Source organism: Mustela nigripes, unplaced genomic scaffold (genome assembly GCF_022355385.1).
Source record: "Mustela nigripes isolate SB6536 unplaced genomic scaffold, MUSNIG.SB6536 HiC_scaffold_148, whole genome shotgun sequence".
NCBI lineage: Eukaryota > Metazoa > Chordata > Mammalia > Carnivora > Mustelidae > Mustela > Mustela nigripes.
Window position 1 is genome coordinate 8,703,742 of NW_026739562.1, and position 27,479 is coordinate 8,731,220.

A 27,479-nucleotide genomic window follows, 5' to 3' on the forward strand; every position below is an offset into this window, starting at 1 on the left:
AATGACATAAATGTTTATCAAGGTGCATACTTGAAGACTGAGGAAGGCAGAGCTAATTTTTGTGGGCTACCAAGAAGAATCAGAAAATCTTTTTCCCTTTCAAACTATATGAAACTATAATTCCCAACTCTTTCTACAGCATTGGAAAATATAGTATAACAAGAAGGTACAAGTCTATAATCACCTTTGAGCTCTGGTTCAATTTAAGCCATGTCTTCCTAACCACTTTATTGTAATGCTTTAGTTATTTTTAACTGTCTAAGAGTTTGTGAACATTTTCTTTTTTCTTTGCAAATTCTCCCAGATCTCTGGATTGTTGGCTTGTAGCAGTTCAAAATGTCTTGTCTGTAAATAGCATTTTTTACTTTAAACATGTTAATCCCATACACTGGCATCACACTTAGTTTCTACTTTGCTTTCATGGAAGATAAGTCTTTTAAGAAGAGCCCAGGAGCTCAGCATGAATTTCATGACCTGCATTTCTTAGTAGCTACTTTGCCCTTAGCATCTTTTCTGCTTGATGAGTCGATAAAAGCTTGTCCTAGTTTCTTGAACCTATTTTGTAGCAATAATTCAGCCTGCATTTTTTTCTTTCCTTATTGTTTCCTTGAAGTTTAAAACTATTTAGTATCTTTATGTTTGCTTTTCTGGAGTTTTCAATTCCAGGGAAAAATTTCTTCCCTTCATAGGTCCTCTACAAAGCTAGAAATGTCTATTAACTTTCTCCTTATAATTAGGAATTATAATCTGATAAACTGCTGTCTCCACATATCTTCTCTTGTGGGTGTTTTTCTGATTGCTTTGAGCTTGATGTTTCTGTTCCTTGTGTTGTAGTAATGACTTTCACATGTCACGCCTTCACTATGCTTTGACCAATTTTATATCACTTGTTTATATTCAGGATTGTGGCGTTGCCTTCTGACTTAGTTGTTTACCTGGATGATTATTTGTTTAGATAACATTTTCAGAAATATGTTATAGTAATTTGAGAATCTGAAAACCTATCTAAATTGAAAGCTGACATTTTTTTCTTTCCTTAACATTCAAGGGGGTCACAATAACACCTGTCTCTAACATCGCTCGTGTATTTCTACTCTTTTTTTTTTTTTTAAGATTTTATTTGCTTATTTGACTGACGAGATCACAACTAGGCAGAGAGGCAGGCAGAGAGAGAGGAGGGGAAGCAGGCTCCCTGCTGAGCAGAAAGCCCAATTTGGAGCTTGATCCCAGGGTCCTGGGATCATGACCTGAGCCAAAGGTAGAGGCTTTAACCCACTGAGCCACCTAGGCGCCCCTATTTCCACTCTTCTTAAGACCCGTGTTGTGTATGTTTCACTAAAGACGTTTCCTCTGCCACTGAGGTGTGGCGAAAATCTGTTATCATGTATTCTGATACATGTGGCAGAAGAGAAATCTAAAAGTAGCTGTTCCTTCTTGGGAAAAACAAATACTATCTGGAAGGTCATCACTTCTGCTTTAAAAATATTTTATGCTCAGTTAAGCATCCAACTCTCTCTCTCTTTTTTTTTCTTTTAAGATTTTACTTCTTCATTTGCCAGAGAGAGAGAGAGAGGGAGCGCACAAGGAGGGGAGAAGGAGAAGCAGGTTCCCCGCTGAGCAGCGAGCCAGACATGGGACTCTATCCCAGGACCCTGGGGCCATGACCTCAGCTGCAGGAAGCTGCTTAGCCAACTGAGCCACCCGGGCACCACAGCATCCAACTCTTGATCTCAGCTCAGGTCTTGAGCACAGGATTGTAAGTTTAAACCCTGTGTTGGGATCTATACTGGCTGGGCCCATGGAGCCTACTTAAAAATACATATTTTTAAAAGACTCTCAAGGGGCGCCTGGGTGGCTCAGGTGGTTGAGCATCGGCCTTTGGCTTGGGTCATGATCTCCAGGTCCTGGGATTGAGCCCCACTTCAGGCTCCCAGCTCAGCGGAGAGTCTGTTTTTCCCTCTCCCTCTGCTTCTCCCACTACTTGTGCTCTCTCTGTCTCTGTATCTCTCTCAAATGAATAAACAAACAAACAAAAAATCTTAAAAAAATAAAGACTTTCATGTCATTTATTGTTTGTTTTCAAGTTTTAATACATGCTTATTATAGAAAATTTTGAGAATATGTAAAAGTATAAAGAAGAAAAATGCAAGCAGTCTGTAATTCTAACCCCAGCAAGGCTACCTGTTATTTCTGTGCAACCTCAAATTTTCTTGAAGCCTTAGTCTAGCAACCTCCTACCCTTTTCTTCCTCAATAGACTGTTGAAGACATTAAGAGTGGAAGACTGACTTTAAATACATGGGTCCTTAGGATTTTTATGGAAGGGATGGAGCTGTAGGAAAAAGCTACAAATTGCTCCAGAGATGACATCTTGTTCTTATTTAGCTTTCTTTGAGTCATTAACAGTCGGGCGCCACTGGTGCTGAAACTTATCATTATTATAACCGCAAATGGGTTAATGCCCAAACAAAGCTATATTCTTGGGGCTGGTTCCCAGCTCCACCACACAGATCCCAGCAGCAGCACCCTCCAAGTCCCAGGATAATGCCCCACAAATAAGAGGATGTCAAATGTTCAGCCTGGACTTGAAATTCTCTTCTTTTATCTGGGAGCTTCTAGTTACTGTCAGGGCAGAGCAAAAGTAAAAATAAATAAATAAAAACCAAGCCAACAAACCCTAAAAAAAGAGGCTGTGTGGTTTAGTGGTTAGACCACTAGCCTGGAGGCTGGGATAGTTGAGATCCAGTTCTAGCTCTCCCACCAGTTGGCTGGATGATGCTAGACAAGTCATTTTCCTGACCTGTTCCTCAGTTTCCCTGCTTAAAAAAAGGAAGTGCCTTAGAAAGTTTTTATGAGGACAAATAAAATGATCTGCAAATAGCTTCAGGTTGCTTGGAAATAAAATGAAATTGTAGTTCTTAATAATTACTATCCCGTTATTTTATTAATAATATAGTAATAAGCCACGGGTGTGAAAGTTATGAAACTTCCACACCCTCAAGCGGCACTGGGGCGGGGGCAAGGCCAGCAATGGGACGGCGCAGGAGGCAAGAGTGGAGGAAGAAAAGAGGGGGGGGAGAAAGCAAATATTTTAATCAAATTTGCAGGACTTGACATTAAATACCAAATTAGTAAATTCATTACCTCGAGATAAATGCTGCTTCTAGTTTGGCTCTGTCCGTTTATCCTTACCACATCCAAACTCAGAGTGACTCATGGGAGCCTAGAAATAAGACATATACAATTTTAAGGCAAAGGGAGAATTAGGAGGTTTGAAGCTCCTGCCGAAGAAGACTAAGAATAGACCATGGACACAAAGCAAAGAAGCTCCTCTTTCCCTTTCTTCCCAGTGTAGGTGGTCCGCTGGTTTCACAGTCCTTCCTCTGATAGCATGATTTTCCTTTTCTTCTTTCCTTCATTTCTTTCTTTTTTTCCTTCCTGCTTTTCCTCCTTCTTTCTTGCTCTCACTTTGTGGGAACTAACTTAACAAGCGAGGATAGAGTGGCCTTTTCCAGTAGGTTTCAACTGTAACAGGAACTACAGATCACTAACCTGTTGTGGGGAGTGAGGAGAAACAAAAAGAATAATCTGGAGATCCGGGACGTTAAAAACCAATTCACACCCTGCCTTCTTAAAAGAGAAGTGAACAATGAGGCATATGAAGAAAAAAAAAAAAAAATCCTATGTGCATTCGCTTGTGTTCCCCATCCCTTCAAGAAGTGAAGTGTCTTGTTGGGAAAAAAGAAAGACACTTGGGAAGGATATCAAATAGTAAGGGATAGGGGTAGAAGGAGGGACTAAAGATAAAAAGGAATTTGAGAGGAAATGTCAGTGAACTCGTAGAGGATTTAATAACCACTTTCTGCGTGTCCAGCCTGGACACAGAAAAGACACATCCCTGACCTCACAGAGCAGCCAAAACACACGCCTGTGTGTGCCAAAAGCCCTTGGTAGCAATTTCGGACAGTAAATAATAAAGAGATAAAAATAGGTCATGGGACATTAAGTGTTTATGGGAATTTAGGGGTGGGAGCTATTATTGTGAGTTAGGGGAACAGCTGTACAAAGTAGGAATCGTAGTTATGAAATTCAGAAATTGCGCCCGCGGAGGGCTCGCAGTCCTTTTTCGACACCGGGAAATGTGAGAGATTCCAAAGAATGCTCCACCTCAAATTCCTCTAAAACCAACTCCTCAAGAATGGCAGTCCTCAGAAACCTCCACCGCCGCGAAGCGACGCCTGCCGGAACCGGTGTGGCCAGCTTAGGGTTGCGATACGGAGACTGTTTGCGTGACACCCCCCTCCACCTCCCGCCTCCTCCCGCCGCGTGGTTGCCGTGGCAACGGAAGAGAGCCGGCGACCTGGGTTCCGGAAGCCGGAGTGCTGGAGCTTGGAAGCTACCCTGGTCCAAGGATGCTGAGTCCCGAGCGCCTAGCCCTACCGGACTACGAGTATCTGGGTAGGAGTTCCTTCAGCTTCGCAGAAGGAAAGAAGAGCCGACGATTAGGCCCGGGTCTGGGGAGGAGGAGGGGAGGGGGCTGAGTGGGAACGGGGGTCGGGGTGGAATAGGGAGGGGCCGGGAAGGGCGGGGTAGGGGGGGAGGCGGGCATTCCGGGGCCTGCAAGTGCAAGGCCGAGCCAGGGGGAAAACAGCGTTGGGGGTCAAAGGGCGTGTGAGGTGTGCGGGCTCAGGCAATGTGGATTGTGTTCGAAGTGGGATAGGTTGGAGCTGAGAGTTTGGGGGCCCTTTTGGAATATTATAGATCATGCTGCTGGTGGAGTAACCTTGGAACCCGAAGTGCCAACTCAGTCATTCTGTGAACCATCATTTCCCCTTTACAGCGGCCACTAACATGTTTGAGCATTTCTTTGGCGTTAGGCACAATGCCAAGCATTTTGTGTGCACTTTTAAAATTGATCGTCACAACAGCCCCAGGAGGAACCACTGTGTTTTTTGTCCATTTTGCAGATGGAGAAACTGAGGCTAAAGAGGTGACTTGGGTAAATAAGGCCACACAGCTAGAAAACGGTAGAGCTGGAATCAGGAGCTAATCTGCTCATTCCAGAGCTTGAGCTCTTGATCACTGAGGCAGTAGCTGTAGTACTTTATTGAGCACCTTCGATGTGTAAGGCCTTTGCCGGGTGAAAAGAGGATGTATGTGTGTGTGTGTATACATACAACTATGCACATACATTTAAAAAAAATCACAGACTTTATTTTTTTTAGAGGAATTTTAAGTTTACATAAAATTGAGCAGCTATCATAGAGCTGTTCCCATCTATTCTCTACCGCTCACTCAATTTCCCCTATGATTAACACCTGCCATTAAGGTAGTACATTTCTTACAACTGATGAATCAATATTAATATATTGTTATTAACGAAGTCCATGTTTTACATTAGGGATCACTCTTTGTGTTGTACAATTCTATGGGTTTTGAATTCTCCAGGTCATGTACCTGCCATTATAGTATCATGTGGAGTAGCTTTACTGCCCTAAAAATCCTCTGCCCTCTACCCATTCATCCTTCCTCCTGCCCCCTAACCCTTGGTGTCCACTGATCCTTTTGACTGACTGTGAAGTTTTACTTTTCCAGAATGTCATACAGTTGGAGTCATACAGGATGTAACCTTTTCAGACTGGCTTGTTTACTTAACAGTATGCATTTCAGGCCCTCCATGTCTTTTCCTGACTTGATAGCCCATTTCTTTTTATCACTGAATAATATTTAATAGTTTGGATATACTATAACATTTTTAAAAATGATAAACAGTTATAATTTAAATTTTTTAATTGGTACTATGGAAATTGGATTAAAAATATGAAGAAGTTTGTGGTGAAGTCTTCTCCCCCGCCCTTCCCTCATCTGCCAGTTTTTCTCCACCCTTAGCACTACAGCAGTAACCATTATTACTGGTTTCCTGTGTATCCTTCCAGATTCATTTATTATGTACATAAGGGAGAGTATAGTGCACACTTTACTCATTTAATAGATTTTAGTGAGATGTCAGCCTTAGAAAGCTTCCTTCTTTAAAAAAAATTTTCTTAGCTACATAGTATTTAAATAATTTAACCAATTCTCTATTGGTAGACAGGTTATTTTTAGCCTTTTGCTATCACTAAAAATACCCCACTGAGTAACGTGCAATTTTGTTCCTTTACTAGTATATCTGTAGAGACAAATTTGAGAAAGTAGAATTGGTAGGTCAGGGGAATATGCATTTTTAAATATTGTTGGATATTACCAAATTGCCCTCCATAGAGGTTGTACCATTTTACATTGCCACTAGCAATGTAAGAATGTCTGTCTCCCCACAGTCTTTTCAACAAAATACATCAAATTTTTGAGTGATTTCAACCTATTAAGTGGCAATTAGTCCCATGCTAGATTTAAAGTACATTTCTTTTATGCAACTGAGCATCTTTTTACCAAGTTTAAGGGCTGTTTGGTTTTCTAAATCTATATATATGGAAAGAGATATATATATGTGGTAATAAAGCTATATATGTGGAAAAGATATATATATATGCATATGTATATATACACACCCCCCCACACACACACATATGTGGAGATCTATATGTGGATATATATATATACACACATATATGCATATACATGTATGTGGGTATATATATGTGCTTATATGTATATGTAGAGAGAGATTAACTGACTACATTCATTAATTAGTCAAAAGGGCATAGTTATATCACAGATAACTTCATATCAGATGAATAATAGCAATGTCTAGCAAACAACCTTTGCAAAAGATTTTATTTACTCCATTACTCAGTGAATCTATAATATATTTGAAAATTCTAGTCCATTGTTCAGTCTCTTGGGTGTTTTTTGTTTAAGTAATATACCTCAGAATCTTGGCATGTTTAATACACTACTGCTTTGGTAAATAGAAGTTGGTGGTCCCTCCGTAGTGGCTTTTTAAGGAAGACTAATTCAGTGGCAATGCTGATAATGAATCTACAAAGAAAATCGGAGTCTCAAGTTGATTCAAAGCTTCAATGTCCACCTATACATCTAACATCTGAGCCCTGGGCAAGTGCTTCTTCAGGCTCTGTTGCACATTTAAGTCTCTTAACCCCTTGTCCCATTCAGCATCTGGACAGTCATGCTGCCCTAAACAGGGTCATACTACTCACTGGTTTCCTCATGGTTCATCAACTCATACAACTCTGCTGAAATGCATTTAGCTGAGAACAACCCCTATCCATTAAGTTTGGTCGCTTTTACAGGGATGCTGTTTTGAAGTATTCACCCTCAATCTAAGGACCATTGAAAACCACTCTTTATAGATTAATTTAAGAAAAGATTTCCTGGTTTTCACCTCAGAGGATTTATCTTATCTTTACTTTTTTTTCTTTTATAAATTACAAAGTCACTTGCATGTATAGGCCTAGAGAAGAAAATACACATAGAGGAAAGAAAACTGCAGGAACAGAAACAGAAAAGCCAAAGCTAAGTACCCCCTTGGTATGTGTGTCAGAAGACCTCTTTTTAGTATTATGGTAGAAATTATGGGAATATCTATTCAATGAATATCTATAGATTTCCCTTTCTGTCTGCTAGCCAGGCCTTATATTTGACTTTTTGACTATTAGTAAAGAAAACAATCTTTTGTCAGTTGGGTAAACGGATCACCCCGCCCCCCGACTTTGTGGATTAGGAACCTGTAATCATACTCTGAAATGGCTTAGGATCTTCAGATCATCATTACAGAGTCAACTCAGTGATGTTCATGCCTGCAGTCATCAGAATGTAATGATAGAAATTGTGTCAATGCCGAGGGCTGAATAGGGAGAGGAGAGTCTGGTAAGGAGATGAAATAAGTATTGAACCCTTGAAAGATTTCCAGCCTTATGAAATCTACTTATTGGAAGCTTCTGCCAGAGGCTGAGGTGTGTTTGTGTATCTGGTTGGGTGTGGAAAGCTCTCTAGAGCCGAAGGGCAGCCTGTTCTGGTCCCAGGTTTGCAAAACACACCACCTACGTGCTGACCTGAGTATAAGCACGAGGGTGTGAGGTTTATTTTTGACTCCACCTAATTTGGTGAGGTGTATGCTTTCACTCTGGCTCCAAGTTACCTCTTCTGTTTCCATGGAAACTGCTTATTCTCACTAAGTTTGGTATTAGGTTGACATAATAGGTAACTTTAGGAAATCAGAGATGGTCTTTCTCCTTTGGAGGCTATACTCTTTGAGGAATTACAGTAAATTGGATAGTTTTTTTAAGCTGTAATTTTTAAGCATTTTATATATGCTTAGTGCTGTGCCTTATCTGATTTGTTCTTCACAACCGCTACACAAAGTAGGTATCGTTAGTCTCATTTGGTAGTTATTAATATAATCTCATTTTACAAATAAGGAAATTAAGCTTAGAAAGGCTAATTAATTTGTATGAAATCACATAGGTGATGATGTGTAGCAACGCCAGGATTCAAAACCATAGCCTGTTTGCCCTCTCTACCAAGAAGATACAAATAGACAAATTGGGATGTTTATTTGCCCACAAAGGGCAGTGATCCTTGCTTCCTTGTTAGAAATGGAGCTCTTACACAGTTCATTAGTTGCAAGTAATTTTCCTGAGAACAGGAATTGTATTTTACTTATCATTATATACCTCCCTTTTACAATGACACACTTAATACAGAAAGATATGTTAAATCGAATGTGAATAATCTAATTTTAGGGTACAGGTACCCCAAATGTGAGCAGCTAACAGTAACAATTAAGACTTATTTAGGAACTAAGAAAAAAAAAAGAGAGAGAATTAAGCTCTTACTATGTACCAGGTAACATTTTAAGTGCTTTATATATATTAATGCACATGACGGTAACATTTTTTTTTAAGATTTTTATTTATTTATTTGACAGAGAGAGACAGCAAGAAAGGGAACACAAGAAGGGGGAGTGAGTGAGGGAGAAGCAGGCTTCCTGCTCAGCAGGAAGCCTGATGCCGGGGCTCAATTCCATGACCCCAAGATCATGACTAGAGCCAAAACCAAGAGTTAGATGCTAAACCTTCTGAGCCACCAAGACGCCCCAACCATTTAAACTGTTACCTCCATTTGACAGATGAGGAAACTGCAGCATAAAGATATTTAAAAAGTAGTTAGTAATCAGGAAGGCAGAATTCTAATGCAGCAGTCTAATGACACAGAGTCCATACTGTAAAACTCCATGCTGTCAATACCTTGAGCAACTCCAAAATTGAGGCTCCCTATCGCATAGACTTATGCATAGATCCAGGAGAAAGTTCAAGTGAGTCCAAGGGCTTAATTTAACATTTCTGCCAGGAGGGGGCATCCTAAGATGGATGGATCAGGGAATAGTAAAATTCCAGTCCCCTCTTGCCACAGGACTCCTCTCGCAGTGGCAGGCAATGAGGAACATAACTTACAAAAATAAACCATTTGGGAGAGTTTTATTGACAGTACTCCCTGCAGTTTGGGTAGCTGTGTGATTTTAAAGAAGTGACTTAACCTCTCTGTGCTTTAGTTTCCTTATGGGCAAAATGTGGATAATAATAGTACTTACTCTACATGTAAACTTTTAGAGCAATGCTTGATGGCTGCATTGTGTCTGCATTGTGAAAGGAGAGTACAGAGATGAGTTAGGTATCTTTTAGAGCACCTGGGGTAGGTGCTTAATAAATATTAATTTTATAACTATACTTTTTAATTTTTAAAAAGATTTTGTTTGTTTATTTGAGAAAGAGAGAGAGAGAACACAGAGGAAGAGTGAGAGGGAGAAGCAGACTCCTGTTGAGCAGAGAGCCTGATGCCAGGGCCAATGGATACCTGGACCCTGGACAGATCCTGACCTGAGCCGAACAAAAGCTTAATGACCGAGCCCTCCAGGCTCCCTTCCCCTCCCCATTTCTTAAAGATATTTATTTATTTGAGAGAGAGCACAGAAGGAGAGGGAGAACTTTTTAAGAAAGTATATAATGCATCTGTGGCAGCCATCAAAATGTGTCCCTCAGATGTCCTGCTGTGGGGATGGGAGGGGTGGGTAATTAACGTTCAATTCCAGCTCTGAATCTAACACCTTGTTCACACAGAGGTCACACCTCCCACAGCCTGCTTCCAGCCAATGGCTGGGTAGGACAGACCCCCTTCTATAAGATACATGACTGATTCCTGTGATGGTGATTTTGGCTTGAGGACTCCCATTGCATTGCTGTCTAAATTCTCTCTCTCTCTCTCTCTGAAGGGTCAACCCTGAATTGTGGTCTATCAGCAATCTCAGCCTCTTGCAGCTTCCCTCACCCCAACCGTTGCCCCGTGGGATTTCCCCCCAAATATATCTCTTGCATGTCTGATCCTGTCTTGGTGTCTGCTTCTCAGAGTCACTGGACTAAAACAACATCCAACAATCACTGATAAAGTCCCTTCCAGCCTTGAGGTTAATATCATTTCTTCAAGCCTTGGCAGAGCTTCTGACATAGGACTTTTTCTATGAAGACGACTCTTAAGTGTTACTAATCTTATTTTTTGTATTTGCTGATATCAAAGCACATGATATTTACTTGTCTTACTGCCAGACACTTTTAAAATCATTTATCTATTTATTTATTTGTTTTTGAATGAATCCTGATGAGAAAACTTATTTTTGTTTGAGTATAATTAGTGACACTTCCAAACCCAACCGTACGCTAGGAAACATTGCTATTTACCATATGTTAGCAGAAATACTCTTAGGACTTTAAAGTGCTTGTTTTGTTGCAGAAAAGAAATGACATAAAACATTATAGATGTTATACTAACTTAATGAATCTTTGGAAACTAGGTTTATAATATATAAAACTGGTCACTTTAAAATAGTAATGAGCATATTTACGAGATCATTTCTTCTTCCACCACTTCTTGTTCTTTTCCTTTCTTCTGAATTGTTCTTTCTTTCCTAAATACCCTCTATATAGCAAGACATGAATACAAAGTGTCCCCCCTGGGAAACTTAAAGCCACACAGAGGAGATGGTATATATTCACAAATGACAGTAACACAAAGTGACCGTGTAGGCAGTGTCATTATAGAGCAGGTGAACCGGATGCGTGCCGCAGTCTTGGTGCTTTCCCTGCTTGGCTGGCAGTTTCTCAGCATGGCAGGGCAGCAGTTCCCTAGGCGGCCCAGTTCTGGGATGTGCCTTTGGGCGTTGTTCCCGAAGTTCAGCCTAGGCTCTGTTTCTTCTATCTTTCCAAGGATTCTGTAAGCTATAGAATAGATAGATGTAAAAATATACTTTCACTGGGGGAAAAAAAGAGCAAGTGATATTTTCACTGGGGAAAAAAAGAGGGCAAGTAAATTCTACGGCATGTTGTTCTGGACTCTCACCCACTCCCATTTCTTCAAGGTAACTAAGTTGTAGGTGATTTCTGTATTATTCTAGAGTTTTAAAATGGTTCTGTAAATTTTTGACCTCATCCTTTATGTATTTAAGTAATATTAGAATCTTTCCTCCAACTGCTGTCCAAAAGTTGGACTTCACTTTTATCCACACAAATACCATGTTTGCTAAGTGAGTAATGTTAGGAGGCTGAGTCGGTAAAGTTTTAAAAAATAATAATAGTAGATCAGAAGAGACTAATGATTCATTAGCTTATCTCTAGTCGTCTTTCTGTTCATATCCTTCTTAGTTTTAGTATTTATCACAGTCATCTTGTTTATCTATTCGTATCCTTTGTTATTGTCTGTTTCTTACTAGAAAGTAAGCCACGAAGGCAGGTCTATTCTCTCAGTATTTCCAAAATCCACCACACTGCTTGGCTCAAATTAAGTGCTCAGTTGTTAAATGAATGGTCTGCTTTAAGTAGCAGAATAATTTTTTTTCTTAGAAAGGGAGAGAAAAATCCAGTTCAACAAATAATTACTGAATTCCTGCTATGGAGAGACGATAGACTTTTTTTTTTCCCCCTCCTTCCATGGATGGGGAAAAAAAAAAGAGGAACACTGATTAAGATCTGCCCTGGATTCTTCTGGTTTTAAACTCTAATTATACCTAAGGATAGTTTCCTGCTTGATGCCATAGTTTCAGCTTTTTTGGTTACATAACAGTAAGATTTAACCCATTTTTAAAAAGTGGTATTTTAAGAAGGAAGGACATTTTGTACACTTTTGGGGCATCTCCAGGAGATCCCAACTATAGTTGGGCAGGGTAATATGCTTTGATTAAGACTGGAATTACCCTTGCAAACTAATCTCTGGGTTCTCTGAGCTGGGATTGCCCTTGCACCACTTCCCCAGGGGCCTTAGGAAATAGCTCATTCTATGATTGGAATTTCAAGTCAAAACACATTTATCTGAGCAGAATTTTAATGATTTATCAAAGAGAGGAGGGATTTTCCCAAACATCTGAACTTACCAAATTACTGATCCCATTAGCTATGTTTTCTCTTAAGCACCTTTCTTTGAACAAAGCAATTACTGCTGAAATCATCAAATGTATTTTTCATAAAAGCTTTTGACTAAGTTTTGTTTGATTAGCAGGAACCCAGTAAAAGTAAATATTGTTTGAGAAGGCACTTTCAGAGCCCTTTCTTTTTCTTCATTGAATTAGCTTTTTAAAAGCACTATTCTTTGGAGAGTAAGAGCCTTTTTCCAGCTGTCCTATTGTGTAGCTCAAGGTCTTGTTAATACTATTATCTGGCCCTGAGATTACAGGTAATTGTGATAAAACACAAGCTTCAGTTTCTGTAATCTCAGACAGAAATCTGTTTGTGCCCAGGTCTTCATATCAGGTGTTTGTTAAATTCAGACTTCTCTCACCTGGGATAGCCCCACTGGCCCCCAGTAAACAGAGGTATCTGGCAGGGACAGGGCTGCATTGAGGCTATTGCCTTTTTTTTTTAATCGGGTGGCAGAACTCCTGTGACCAACTTACACACAACGCGTGCTAAATGGGAAAATTACGTATTTTAAAATAGGCATGTTTGAAACAATAACACTTTTGAATGTGAAATGTACCAAAGGCCACATGTCTTTGGCTTTGCTTGTCAAATGGAGAGGCTGCCAGAACCAGTCGGCTCCATGGTTCTCATGCCCCAAAGTCCTGCAAATTGACACGTAAGTAGACAACACACAAAGAAGCTCAGCCCATGAGAAAGTGAGTTTGGGCGCTTGGGCTGGCCTCCTTTCTCTCTGTGTGGAGTTTTTTCCAGCTTCCCTTCTTCTGTCCCATCTTAGTTTCTCAGAAAGGAGAGATTAAATGTGTCTGGAATTTCAGCATGTTAACTGCACAGGCAACATGAGGCTAGCACTCAGGCCACTGTTCAGCCTGTCATATGGAAGGAATTGCCTTTCAGGGGAGATTATAATTGTGTATGTAGCCACACAAATGCACATTCTGCCTGGAGGAAAATGCACAGAAGAGGAGGCCTCATGCTGCCACTCAGGTCTCTTTGTAGAGGACTGCATAAGAAGCCCTCACATGGTGGAGTCAACTCTTTTGGGCTTAATGAGTCATCTTTTTTTATGTGATGCCTACTTCAAAAAAAAAAAAAAAAAGGAAGAAGGAGAAATGCACTTTTCCCAAAGTAGGTTGCTTTTATTGGCCCTGCAGCTTTGTCTAAGAGTTTTGTACATTCCTGATGACATCATTTACATGCTAGTGCACAGACAGTAAACAAAAAATAATTTAGCTTTCGGGCATTTAGACAAACCTTAAATAATTCAATTTAGAGAAATGATAATAAGCTTTATAAACAGCGCACACATGAGCTTAAACAACAAGCATGACCCGAATCCTTTTTGGAATGTGATGTGTTGAAAGATGGCTATAGAGAAAACTAGAAGCTTGACACTTTTGAATTATGTGCAGTTCAAACTTGAATCCATGGTCTAGTGTCAATCCCAAGCAGTATGTTCTAGTTAGTGGATAAAATACAGGCTACTACGTGAGTAAGTCATCAAGCTCCTTGGGCCATAGCATTTTCCCTATGAGAAAGGAAAAGGTAATATTACCACCTACCTCACAGGAATGTTAGAAGATTGAGAAGATAAACATGTGGTGCTCTTTATAAGGAAGGTATTTTGTAAATAGAAAAATGCTATTATTATTCTCCTTGATCAAATTTCCTCAACAAATGGAGTTGATAAAACATACCTCACAGGGGGCTGAGAGGATGAATTAATTAATATATATCAAGTATCCTAAAATATTTAATGAGATCTAAAGTGGTCTTTTTTTGATAGTCTATAGGCCACCAAAGCTGATATTTAGATGCATGATTGACTTACAAAGTCCTACATGTATAGTTGGTCTTCTGCCTTGTCTTCAAAGGTTGGCTTGGTACAGCATTGTCAATCTATAAGTAGAAGAAAATGGGACAATGGTCCTGCCTTTTTTCTCATCAAGGTTATGCCTATGAACAGCCTATGGAGTCTTGCTAACCTTTGTTGCCATGTCTGGACATACGGACTGTTTTGACCTTTGCCTTTCCAGCAAATATTTGCTTGTGATTTCATATTTCTAAAGGAGACATACACTTCCAAGGAAAAGAAGTGGTTGATTTTTCTCACCTTGTGAACTTTTTCTTATCACATTTCCTAGTAATTAAGAGAAAATAATTATTGTTGAAGGACCTGACATAAGGTTCTCCAAGTGGAAAGTTCTTAAACGCAACTGAGTAATAAAAACAGCTTTGATTGTTATGTTTAGAAAAGGGACACCAAAGAGGAATTTATATCTTTTTAAAATATTTATTTATTTACTTATTTGAGAGAGAGAAGCAGAGGGAAAGTGGAGGTGGGGGGAAGGGCAGAGGGAGAGGGAGAGAGAAAGCAGACTCTGCTGAGAGCGGATCCTGATGTGGGGTTTGATCCCATGACTCTGAGATCAGACCTGAGCTAAAACCAAGAGTCAGGTGCTTAAGCAACTATGCCACCCAGGCACCCCAGGAATTTTTATATATATGTAAATATATGTGTATATATATACACAAACACACACACATATACATATTTAAAATTTTATTTATTTGCAAGAGAGAGACAGAGAGCGAGCATGAGGAGGGTGTGGGGGTCAGAGGGAGAAGCAGACTCCCTGTTGAGCAGGGAGCCAGATGTGGGACTTGATCCTGGGACTCCAGGATCATGACCTGAGCTGAAGGCAGTCACTCAACCACTGAGCCACCTAGGCACCCCAAGAATTTATACTTTTTAACAACAAGGTTATCACTGACATCTCTTCTTCTGTTGTTGGTATTTTCATAAGATTGGAGACACAAGATTTCCTAGAATGCCTTAGTTATAGCCATTTCCAGCCAACAGAAAAAGGCTAAGGGGAGGAGGGGCTCCAGGATAAACGCCTCTTAAGCAAGTAAGGCAGAAGTTAGAAACACAGCTTGTGCTCACATTTCCTAGATGAGAAATTAATATAAGGCCCCTGCTAATTGCAAAGGAGCCTAGGAATTAAAGTTCAGCCAGACAATCATGTGCAAGAAGAATAGGAGCACAGATTTTGGGGGATGCAAACAATAATCTGGCATACTTAGTGTTTACAGTGGAGAAGTCTCTCCCACTGAGAGTGAGGTGTGTTTTTGGTAGCTAATTACCCTTATTCATAGGTGAATCATGGATGTCCTGGAGAAAAAGTTTTAACTTTTTCTCCCCTATCTCTACCTTTCCAAATTAGAGTGCAGAGGTATTTCATTCCCATCCCTGTTCTCTACTCATTCTTCTTTTTTTTTTCTCTTAGCTCCATGTCTCTTGTCATTTATCTTATATAACCTCCCTCTTTGTAAACATTTCCAACTAATCAGAATAGTCCATTTCTACACTTTAGTGAACTCATATAACGATAGGTTTTTAGTTCTTTATAATTGTGTTGGTTGCTGGGTGTTGGTGGTAACTTTGCTGCCAATTTTTTTTTTTCTTGGATTGGGACTTAGAGACCCATTGTAGGAAACTGAATCTTGTCTCCAGAGAGCTAGTTTTACAATAAATAAAGATATTGATCTTCTGAGACTGGGAGTGATTGGTAAAAGATTTGGGAGAACAAGGAAAAGGTGGTGCTGCAGAAACTGGGGGTGGAGAGAGTTTCAATATGGAGGGAGTGTTCAGTGGTATCAGTTGCCTCAGAGAGGTCAAACAAGATAAGAGCAGCGAAGGAGGTTGTTAGTGGCAGTAGGTGAGAAGTTTCACTGGAGTAGTGTGGCAGGATGCCAGATTTTCCTAGATGGTGGAATAAATGGGAAGGGTGAAGGAGTTGAGACAATGGGTAACCTCACCATCCGCCCCCCCCCCCCCGAACTCTGGTTGACCAGGAAAGGAGAGGGGGTGATAGCAAGAGTAGAGTTTGTTGTTTTAAATTTTTTTAGATGGAGAGACTTGAATATGTGTATAGGTTGAAGGAAAGGGAGCCATTAAAGAAGGAGAGAGGGAAGATCCCAGGAGAAGGAAAGGATGATTTACTGCACCTGTTTTCAGAAGCGGGGATCAAGGGCAGAGACGCAAGGTGGGAAACGGAGCCACATTTATCCATCAGGCATTATTGGTATTATACCTAATCAATAAACTGTTCTGAGATCTTTGAAAATACTTGAATCGTAAAAAAAATTTATTGATCTTCAACTATGGATAAATATTTAATTATATATTTATAAAATATAATAAAATCTCATTATTTTAATTAGTATAGGCAAACATTTTAGTGTATTTGAAGGCAATTTATAGGTAACATTTTTCACAATTACAGAAATTCCCAGTCAGGGTGGGAGTGGTCTTGAGATCATTTAGATGGTCTTAAAATGACTCTCCAAGGATTATTCAGCGATAAAAAGGAAGGAAATTCTGTCATTTGCAACAGCATGGATGGACCTTGACATTATGCTAAAATAAGGCAGAGAAAGACAAATACCATATGAACTCACTAATATATGGAATCTCTTTTTTTAAAAGATTTTTTTTTTTTTTTTTTTTGGACAGAAAGAGACACCACTAGAGAGGGAACACAAGCAGGGGGAGTGGGAGAGGGAGAAGCAGGCTTCCTGCTAAGCAGGGAGGCCGAAGCAGGGCTCAATCCCAGGACCCTGGGATTATCCTAGACCGAAGGCAGACACTTAACAACTGAGCCACCCAGGCACCCCTGATATGTAGAATCTAAAAATAAACTGGGTTCAGCTTATTTTTAACTGAGGGGGAAGAAGGTGAATGAAATGGTGAGGGTGGGGAAAAGGTACATGCTTCCAGTTACACAATAAGTAAGTCCTGGGGATGTAATGTACAACATGGTGACTGTAGTTAATAATACTGTATACTCTGCTCAGCAGGGAGCCTGCTTCCTCCTCTCTCTCTGCCTGTCTCTCTGCCTCCTTGTGATCTTTGTCTGTCAAATAAATAAATAAAATCTTTATAAAAAAAAGTCAATCTTCTAAAAAATAATAATAATAATACTGTATTGTATATTTAAAGGTTGCTGAAAGAGCTTAAAGGTTGTCATCACAAGAAAAAAAATTGTAATTATGTGTGGTGATGTATGTTGACTAGAATTATTGTAGTGATCATTTCGTAATATATACAAACACCAAATCATTATGCTGTATACCTAAAACTATTATGTTACACATCACTTATACCTCAATAAAAAGAAAAAGGAAAAAAAAAACTGACTCCACAATGAATAAATGTATTTAACCAACAGATTTGGAAAGTAAGGAAGGTGAAGAATTAAGCTTAGAAATAGAGTTGAAAGTTGATATTCTTTACCTGACCACCTCTTCTTTGTCTTTGAAGTCAGGTTTTCAGCGTTTTGTCCTTAGAGTTAGAGAAACAGAAGTAAAAAGACTTCGGAGAGCAAAGAAAGTTTGTATTGTTGCAGTAGGAAAGAAGGAAGGTACAAATACAAGAAATCTGGCAGCATTAAGACATTTGAAGTAAGGGCACATAATCTATTGGAGAAAAAAAGAAGCAACAAAAAACATTAACGGGAACAAAGTTGGCTATGTAAATTGGTGAAAGAGAAAGTAAAAATGCATTGGAAAGTAATAACTAGATGAAACAAATGAAAAAAAGGATAAAAATGTTAGGAAAACAGTATGTTACAAATAATGGGCAAGGAGAGGGCAGATCTAAGGAGCACATTGTTTTTTTAACTTAAAGGTTTTTTTTTAATTAGCTACAAAATTTTATTGGTAAAATAGATCTAAAGAGTTTTAACAAAACACAGCAGTACCACACTTCACAAACTTCTCACCTCTGAGCCCCATTCCTCAGAAGAGAATACTTTTAGTTTTTTTCACCGTTTCTTTTGCCTTTTTTCCCCCTGTGTGTGTGTGTGTGTGTGTGTATTTTTAAGATTTTATTTACTTATTTGACAGAGATCACAAGTAGGCAGAGAGGCAGGCAGAGGGAGAAGGAGAAGCAGGCTTCCGGCTGAGCGGAGAGCCTGATGCGGGACTCGATCCCAGGACCCTGGGATCATGACCTGAGCCAAAGGCAGAGGCTTTAACCCACTGAGTCACCCAGGTGCCCCTCCTGTATATTTTTAAATAGCATGCTTAAGCTGCTCTTTTTGATTTTTTAGTTTTAGATATGATCTAATAACTTCCTGTGATTGGTTCAGTGCTTTTATATCCCCTAAAACTCCCCTTTCTCCTAGCCTTCTAATAAAATTATGATTTTTGGTCAATATTCAGCACTTATTATGACTATGGAAATGGCATATATATATAGCAATACATACATATATATATTGGTCATGTAGTGTATACTATGATTACATTTCCCCTTTTTACATATTTTTCCCCCTTTTCCTGGAGTTAATAATAACCTTGTTTTTTATTTGGTTGGTTTTCTATAAATTTGCCTTTCATTTATCCCTAAAGTCCAACCAAAATGTCAGTCTTCTCTCAGTTTATGCAGACACATCAGGTATTCTCTAAGTTTCAGTTTATTTTCTTCAAGAGAACTCTCCTGGAGCACTTCTTCACCTAAGTAGGAGTCCTCCTAATCCAATCTGGCCTGGTTGCTCTCTAAATCCTTATTATCCATATTATATATATTATTTGTCCCTCTCAAGTTATGTTCCATATTTCCTGAAGACTTTGTTTTCCTTTTCCTTAAATGCTCCTTCATTTTGTTAGGTGGCATCCTCCAGTAGTTTTCTGAGAAAGGGTACAAACAAAATAACATTTGGGGGATCTGAAACTGTTTTTATACTACCCTTATATTTGATGGATAGTTTCTGTGTGTATAAAATTCTATGTTGGAGATAATTTTTCCTTAGAATTTTAAAAAAAGATTTAATTTATTTATTTGACAGATCACAAGCAGGCAGAGAGGCAGGCAGAGAGAGAGAGGAGGAAGCAGGCTCCCCACAGAGCAGAGAGCCTGATGCAGGGGCTTGATCTCAGGGTCATTACCTGAGCCGATGGCAGAGGCTTAACCCACTGAGCCACCCAGGTGCCCCTCTTCTAAAGTTTTCTTAACATTTCTTATCTGCTCTTGTCTTCAACTCATTTTTACGAAGCCATCTCTTCTTTTATTGAGACATAATTGCCATACCATAAAATTCACACTTTTAAAGTATACAAATTTATTGTTTTTCAGTCTGTTCACAAGATTGTGCAACCACCACCACAGTCTAATTGCAGAACATTTTCATTTTCTCAAAAAAGAAACCCCATACCAATTAGCAGTCACTCTTTATTTCCCCGTTTCCCCATTTCCCCCATCCTCTGGTAAGCCCTGATCTACTGTCTATGTCTATTGATTTGTCTATTCTGAACACTTCATATAAAGAGAATTATACAGTAGCTAGTCTTTCGTGTCTGGCTTCTTTCACTTTGCATGTTTTCGTGGTTTGTCCATGCTGTCATATGTATCAGTACTTGATTCCTTTTCATGGCTGAATAATATTTGATTGTATGTAGAAACCCCATTTTGTTTATTCATTCATCAGTTAATGGACATTTGGATTATTTCTACTTTTTGGCTCTTGGGACTGATACCACTATGAACAGCTGTGTAGAAGTATTTATATGAACACCTTTTTTATAAGGTGAATAATAGGAGTGAATTGCTGGGTCTTTGTGTTTAACTTTTTGAAGAACTGCCAAACTGTTTTCCAAAGCTTCTGCTCCATTTTACCCACCAGTAACGTAGGAAGATTCCATTTTCTCTATATCATTTCTGACACTTGTTATTATTTATCTTTTTTGATTATCATCATCCTACCATATTGGAGTGGTATTTCTCTCTCTCTCTCTCTCTTTTTTTTTTTTTTAGATCTTATTTATTTATTTGAGAGAGAGAGTGTGTGCACACATGTGAGCAGGGGAAGGGGCAGAAGAAAAGGGAAAGAATCTCAAGGGGACTCCGAGCTGAGTGCAGAGCCCTACACGGGGCTTGATCCTGTGACTCCAAGAGTGTGACCTGAGCCAAAACCAAGAGTTGGGTGCTCAACTGACTGAGCCACACGGGCACCCCTGTGAAGTAGAATTTCACTGAGGTTTTGGTTTGGATTTCTCTGATTACTAACAACATTTAGCATCTGTTCATGTGTTTGTTGGCCATTGCTTTACCTTCTTTGGGGAAATGTCTGTATGAATTGCCTTTAAAAAAAAAATTGTTTATTTATTTGAGAGAGAGACAGAGGCAGAGACAGACAATGAGCAGGGGGAGGGAGAGGGAGAAACAGACTCCCCATTGAGCAGGGAGTCTGATATGGGGCTTGATTCTAAGACCCCAGGATCATGACCTGAGGCAAAGGAAGAAGCTTACCAGACTAAGCCACCCAGGTGCCCCTGAATTGCCTATTTTTAATTGGGTTGTCATTTTACTGGTGAACTGTAACAGTTCTTTATATATTCTGGGTACTAGACTCTTATCATATATATGATTTACAAATATTTTCTCCCATTTTGTGGGTTGTCTTTTCACTTTCTTGATAGTGTCTTTTGGAACACACAAATTTAAAATTTTTATAAAGTCTAGTTTATCTATTTTTTCCCTTTCATTGCTTATGCTTTAGGTGTTACATGAAATTGTTACCTAAACCGAGGTTACAAAGATTTATACCTTTTTTTAAATTAATCCTAAGAATTTTATAGTTTTAGCTTTTATATTTAGATCTTTGATCCATTTTGAGTTAAAATTTTTGTATATGGTTTGAAGCAAAGGTGCAGATTCATTCTTTTACATGTGGATTTCCAGTTTTCCTAGCACCATTTGTTGAAAAGACTGTCCCTTTTCCTAGTCTTAGTGTTGGCAACCTTGTATGGTCTTTTGACCATATGCTTGGTGGCTTATTTCTGGCTCTGTATTCTATTCCATTGGTCTCCCCCCCCCCCCCCCGTCTCTGTGGCAGTACCACACAGTTTTGATTGCTGTAACTTTGTAGTAGGGGCACTTGGGAGGCTCAGCTGATTAAAGGTCTGCCCTCAGCTCAGGTCATAATCCCAGGGTCCTGGGATCGAGCCCCACATCAGCCTGCTTGCTCAGCAAGGAGCCTGCTTCTCCCTCTGCATGCTGCTCCCCCTGCTTGTGCACCCTCTCGCTCTCTCTGAAAAATAAATAAATAAAATCTAAAAAAAAAAGTTTGAATGAGTGAATAAGTAAATGAAACATGGGCCTACACTAAAGAGATTTTATGTTACATTTAAATGGATTTGATTAGGGACACCTTGGTCTCAGTTGGTTAAGTGTCTGTCTGTTGGTTTCTGCTCAGGTCATGATCTCATGGGTCATGAGGTCAAGCCCTGTGTACTGCTCCATGCTTGGGAGGGAGTCTGCTTGTGATTCTCTTGCTCTGCCCCACCCCCTACTTGTGCAGACTGTCTCTCTCTCTCAAATAAATAAATAAATCTTCTAAGAAAATGGATCAGACTATCACCAAAACATAAACAGCTGATACTTGTGTAATTCTTTCTTTATTGTTTGTAAAGTACATTCATGTATATTATCTTATTTGTCTTAACTAAATTAACTAACCTATGAAGAAAGAATGATTAGTATCTCTTTTTGATAAATGTTTAGGAGTAATGTTTAGGAAAAGGACTAAATGGGAACATTTGGGAATTAAAAATATAGCTTGCAAATATTTATCATAGGCAAGATACAAAGAATTTTTTGGTAAATAAAAGGAAGAAACTATGTTACTATATTATGCAATAAAATTAGAGCAGCAGACAAAGGGAGACACAGACTCCCCATTGAGCAAGGAGCTCAATGCAGGACTTGATCCCAGGACCCTGGGATCATGACTAGAGCTGAATGCAGATGCTTAACCAGCTGAGCCACCCAGGCTTCCCTCTATGATGTTTTTTAAAGTAGCTCAAGCTGATTAAGACAGAATTGGTATCAAGGAGTCAGGTGCTGCTATAACAAACACCTAATGATGTGGAAGCAACTTTGCAACTGGGTAGTGGGTATAGACTGGAAGAGTTTTGAGATATGTGCTAGGGAAAACCAGTAACGCTGTGAAGGAACTGGTAAAGGCAGTTGTGGTGAGGATCCAGAAAGAAAAGAGATATGTAGAGAAAGCCTCCATCTTCTTAGAGAATGCATGGTTGTGTGGAGAATGTTGGATAGTAAATAGGAAATATTGACAGAAATATGAGTGGTAAAAGGCAATTCTGATAAAGTCTCAGATGAAAATGAGAAATATAGTATTGGAAGCTGGAGGCAAGGTGATCCATGTTAAAAGTGGCCAAGAATTGGGGTGCCTGAGTGGCTCAGTTGGTTAAGTATCTGGCTTTTTTTTTAATAGATTTTTATTTATTTGACAGACAGAGATTACAAGTAGGCAGAGGAGATAGGCAGAGAGAGAGTAGGAAGCAGGCTCCCTGCCAAGCAGAGAGCCTGATGTGGGGATCGATCCCTGGACCCTGGGACCATGACCTGAGCCGAAGGCAGAGGCTTTAACCCACTGAGCCACCCAGGCGCCCATATCTGTCTTTTTTTTTTTTTTTTTAAAGTTTTTATTTTTTGTTTTTGAGAGAGAGAGAGAGTGCAAGCTCACATGCACATGCAGGGGGGTAGGGGAGAGAGAGTAGCAGACTCCCCACTCCCCATTGAGCAGGGAGCCCAATGCGGGGTTCCATTCCAGGACTCTGGGATCATGACCTGAGCTGAAGGCAAACACTTAACTGACCAAGCCACCCAGGCTTCCCAAGTGTCTGGCTCTTGATCTCAGCTCAGGTCTTGATCTCAGGGTTGTGAGTTGAAGCCCTACATTGGGATCCACACTGGGTGTGGAATCTACTTTAAAAAGAAAAATGGCCAAGACTTTGGCCGAATTGTGTGTTCATGTTCTAGTGTTTTGTAGAAGGTAGAACTTGTGAGTGATGATTGGCTATTTGGCTGAAGAGAGTTCTAAGCAAAGTGTTGAAGGAGTGGCCTGATTCTTCCTGAATGCTTAAAATGGGAGAGGAGAGAAATGGATTGAAGACAGAATTGTTAAGAAAACAGAAGCAGAACTTATAGACTATGTGGAAACTTTTCAGCCTGACTGATAAGCTAGCAAGTCAGTCTTCTGCTGCCCTTGGACTAGCACCATCAGTGCTCCTGGTTCTCAGCCTTTCAGGCTTGGACTGAAACCATACCACTGGCTTTCCTGGATCTTCTCATAATAAATCTCTGTCCTTCGATATCTCTTCCTCTCAAAATCTCTTCCCCTTCCCACCTATACACACACACACACACACACACACACACACACACACACACATATCTTATTTGTTCTGTTTCTCTGGTGAACTCTGACTAATATATATTCCTATGCAGCCAAACCTGTTCCCTAACTCCCTGGCAGCTACTGATGTGCTAAATGAAATCATACATTATGAAGTCTTTAATGTTTAGCTTCTTTGACTTATCATAATACTTTCAAGATTTATCCATATTGTTGCATATGCATGTTTCTGGAATAATTTGTTTCTATTATCGGATATTATTATGTTATATGAATGTTCCACAATTTATTTATTCATTTACCAGTTGAGAGACATTTGGATTGTTTCCAGTTTTTGGCTATTATGAATAAATCTGTTATAAACATTTGTGTACAAATCTTTGTATGGACTTAAGTTTTCAGTTTTCTTGGATAAATACCAAAGGAGTAGAATGACTAGGTTGTGTAGTAAATGCATCCTTAAATTTATAAGAAACGGCCAAAATGTTTTTCATAGTAACTGAACCACTTTTATGTCCCATCAATGGGTGAGAATTATAGTTGCTCTATATGTTAACCATTCTAGTTGATGTATAGTGGATACCCCACTTTTAAAAATAGAATTCCACACCCTCTGCCACATTTATAGCAGCATTATTTACAATAGCCAAGATATGGAAGCAGCCCACTGTCCATTGATTGATGAATGAATAAAAAAGACATGTTATTGGGACACCTGGTTGGCTTAGTCAGTAGAGCATGCGACTCTAGATCTCATGGTCATGTGTTCAAGCCCCATGCTGTATGTGAAGCCTACGTAAAAAAAAAAAAAAAAAAAGTGGTATGTATACACACACACACACACACACACACACACACACACGGGATATTATTCAGCCATAAAAAAGAATGAAATCTTGACATTTTTGATGGCACGGATCGGGCTAGAGAGTATAATGTTAACCAAAACAAGTCAGTCAGAGAAAGAAAAATACCATAAGATTTCACTCCTATGGGGAATTCAAGAATCAAAACAAACAACAGAAGGAAAAAATAAGAGAGAGAGAGAGAAACAAATGAAGAAACAGATTCTTAACTATAGAGAACAAACTGTTAACCGGAGAAGAGATGGATAGGCAGTTGGGTTAAACAGATGATGGGATTAAGGATTTCACTTGTAACGAGCACAGGGTGATATATGGGAGTGTTGAATTACTATATTGTACACCTGAAACTAAAAGAACACTGTACTTAACTATGTGCAATTAAAATAAAAACTTTAAAAACGCCCTTCAAGTAAAAATAAAAATTAAAAAAATAGAATTTCCCTAATGATTAATGATGTTGAGTGTCTTTTCATGTATTTTTTTGTCGTGTGTATGATGATGTATATGTTCAAATCTTTTACTCATTTTTTAAAAAAGATTTTTAAAATCTATTTGACAGAGAGAGAGAGAGAGCATGAGCAGGGGGAACAGGAGAGGGAGAAGCAATCTCCCTTTTGAGCAGGGAGCCTGATGTGGGGCTTGATCCCAGGACCCTGGGATCATGACCTGAGCTGATGGCAGCCACTTAACCAACTCAGCCACTTAGGCATTGCCCCACCCCATTTATTTATTAGTAGTTTTCTTGTTGATATTGAAATGTAAGATTTCATTATATATTCTGGATATATATATTTTTAAAGATTTTATTTATTTGTTTGACAGGGAGAGAGATCACAAGTAGGCAGAGAGGCAGGCAGAGAGAGAGAGAGGTGGAAGCAGGCTCCCTGCTGAGCAGAAAACAGAATATGGGGCTCGATCCCAGGACCCTGGGACCATGACCTGAGCCGAATGCAGAAGCTTAACCCACTGAGCCACCCAGGTGCCCCTGGATATGTTTTTTGTTATATATATGATTTCCAGTTATTTTCTCCAGGCTGTACCTTGCATTTGTGTCTTTTGAAAGGACACATTTTTAATTTTGATAAAGTCAAATTTATAATTTTTTTCTTTAGTAACTTTATACATTTTATGTCTTATTTAGGGCATTTTTTTTTTTTTTTTTTTTTTTGCCTAACCCATGATCACTAATATTAAAGATTATCTCCTGTTTTTTCTTTTATTAGTTAGTTCTAATTCTTACATTTAGGTCTATGGCCCTTGAGTTGATTTTTTTTTTTTAAATGATATGAGATACGGGTTAAGAATCTTTTTTTTCCTTCTTATTTATTTATATATTTATTTTTGCCTATAAATATCCAGTTGTTCCAGTACTATTTATTTAAAAGATTATTTATCTTTTTTTCTATTGAATTACCTTGTCTTCTTTGTTGAAACTGAATTGGCCATATTTGTATTTACATATTTCTAGATTTTCTTTTCTATTTCTTCAGTATATATACTTATCTTTATGCTAATACCACAGTCTTTTTTTTTTTTTTTTCTTAAAGATTTTATTTATTTATTTGACAGAGATCACAAGGAGGCAGAGAGGCAGTCAGAGGGAGAGAGAGAAGCAGGCTCCCTGCTGAGCAGAGAGCCCGATGCGGGGCTCGATCCCAGGACCCTGGGATCATGACCTGAGCTGAAGGCAGAGGCTTTAACTCCCTGAGCCACCCAGGTGCCCCGCTAATACCACAGTCTTAATTACTGTCTTTATCACAAGTCTTGAGAAATCAGGTAGAAGAAGTCCTCCAACTTTGTTGTTCTTGTTCAAAATTGTTTTAATGATTTGATATTTCTTAATAGTTATGTCAACTTGGGCAAATTATTTGTCCTCTCTATGCTCAGTTTCCTAATTTGTTTTTGTTTTGTTTTATTTTTATTTTTTTATCAGTTTCCCAGTTTGCAAATTGAATAGTAGTAAGACTTCTGAAGTTTTTTTGTTTTGTTTTGTTTTGTTTTTTGAAGAAGGAGTGAGAGAAAGGCAGTGGAGGGATAGAGGGAGAGAGAGAGGTAGTATCTTAAACAGGCTCCACGCCCAGTGCAGAGACAACTAGGATGGCTCTGAGATCATCACCTAAGCAAAATCTGAGTTGGATGCGTAAGCACCAAGACTGTTATGAATATTAAATGAATAAAACTCATAGAAACATTCCTGGCACATAGAAAGAGCTCCATAAATATTAGCTAACATTATTTTTTTTTTGGTTCAATTAAAGGGGGCAATAGTGTGTTGATTGATCCTCAAACTTGGCAAAAATAATCCTGAAAGAGGAAACTAAACTATTTTAAGATATGAACAAAAGTGTGAATGATCTGTAAATTTCTAGCAAATAGTGTGACATATGACTAACCCAGAAATGCAATACTTGTTTAATTTCTAAAATATTTATTAAATATAATTACTGTATATGATCCTTAAGAGCATATTAATAGATATTAAGACTCAAAATTAATTATGTGACTTTTTTTAAGTTTCTAACCTTGATAAACTACCAAGCAACTAAAAATAGAGTATTACTAACCTCTGTTAAAGTATTTATTTAAAACTATGAGAAAAATTAGGTTTATGTTTCTTGAAAACAAGAACAAAACAAAGATGCCTCCTAGGACCACTTTTATTTATTTATTTATTTATTTAAATTTTTAGCTCTCTGCCTAATATGAGGCTTGAGCTTACAACCCCAAGATCAAGAATGCAAGCTGTCCTGACTGAGCCAGCCAGGCATACCAAACCACTGTTACTTTTTATAGTATTGGATATTAAGACCTAAACGTATTTTTTTAAGATGACTATAGGACTGCAAATTGTAAATGGTTAAAGTTTTTACTTATGCTTGTGGGAGTGTAAATGGGTATATTTTGGAAAACTGTTTGTCAGTCTATACTAAATCTGAACATATTCATATCCTATGACTCAGTCATTTACTC

At 38.8% G+C, this 27,479-nt stretch overlaps 1 protein-coding gene across 3 annotated transcripts in view; it reads left to right on the top strand.

Moving 5' to 3' along the window:
- The first annotated feature begins 4,182 nt into the window (after positions 1-4,182).
- Positions 4,183-27,479, top strand: part of LOC132008427 (centriolar satellite-associated tubulin polyglutamylase complex regulator 1) — a 187,921-nt gene continuing 164,624 nt past the window's right edge. For 2 of the 3 annotated variants that reach the window (XM_059387035.1, XM_059387036.1), the window contains exon 1: positions 4,183-4,457. In XM_059387035.1, the coding sequence (XP_059243018.1) occupies positions 4,198-4,457 (260 nt within the window). In that variant the 5' untranslated portion in view covers positions 4,183-4,197. The remainder of the gene's footprint in view (positions 4,458-27,479) is intronic. The other variant, XM_059387037.1, reaches the window with a different exon arrangement.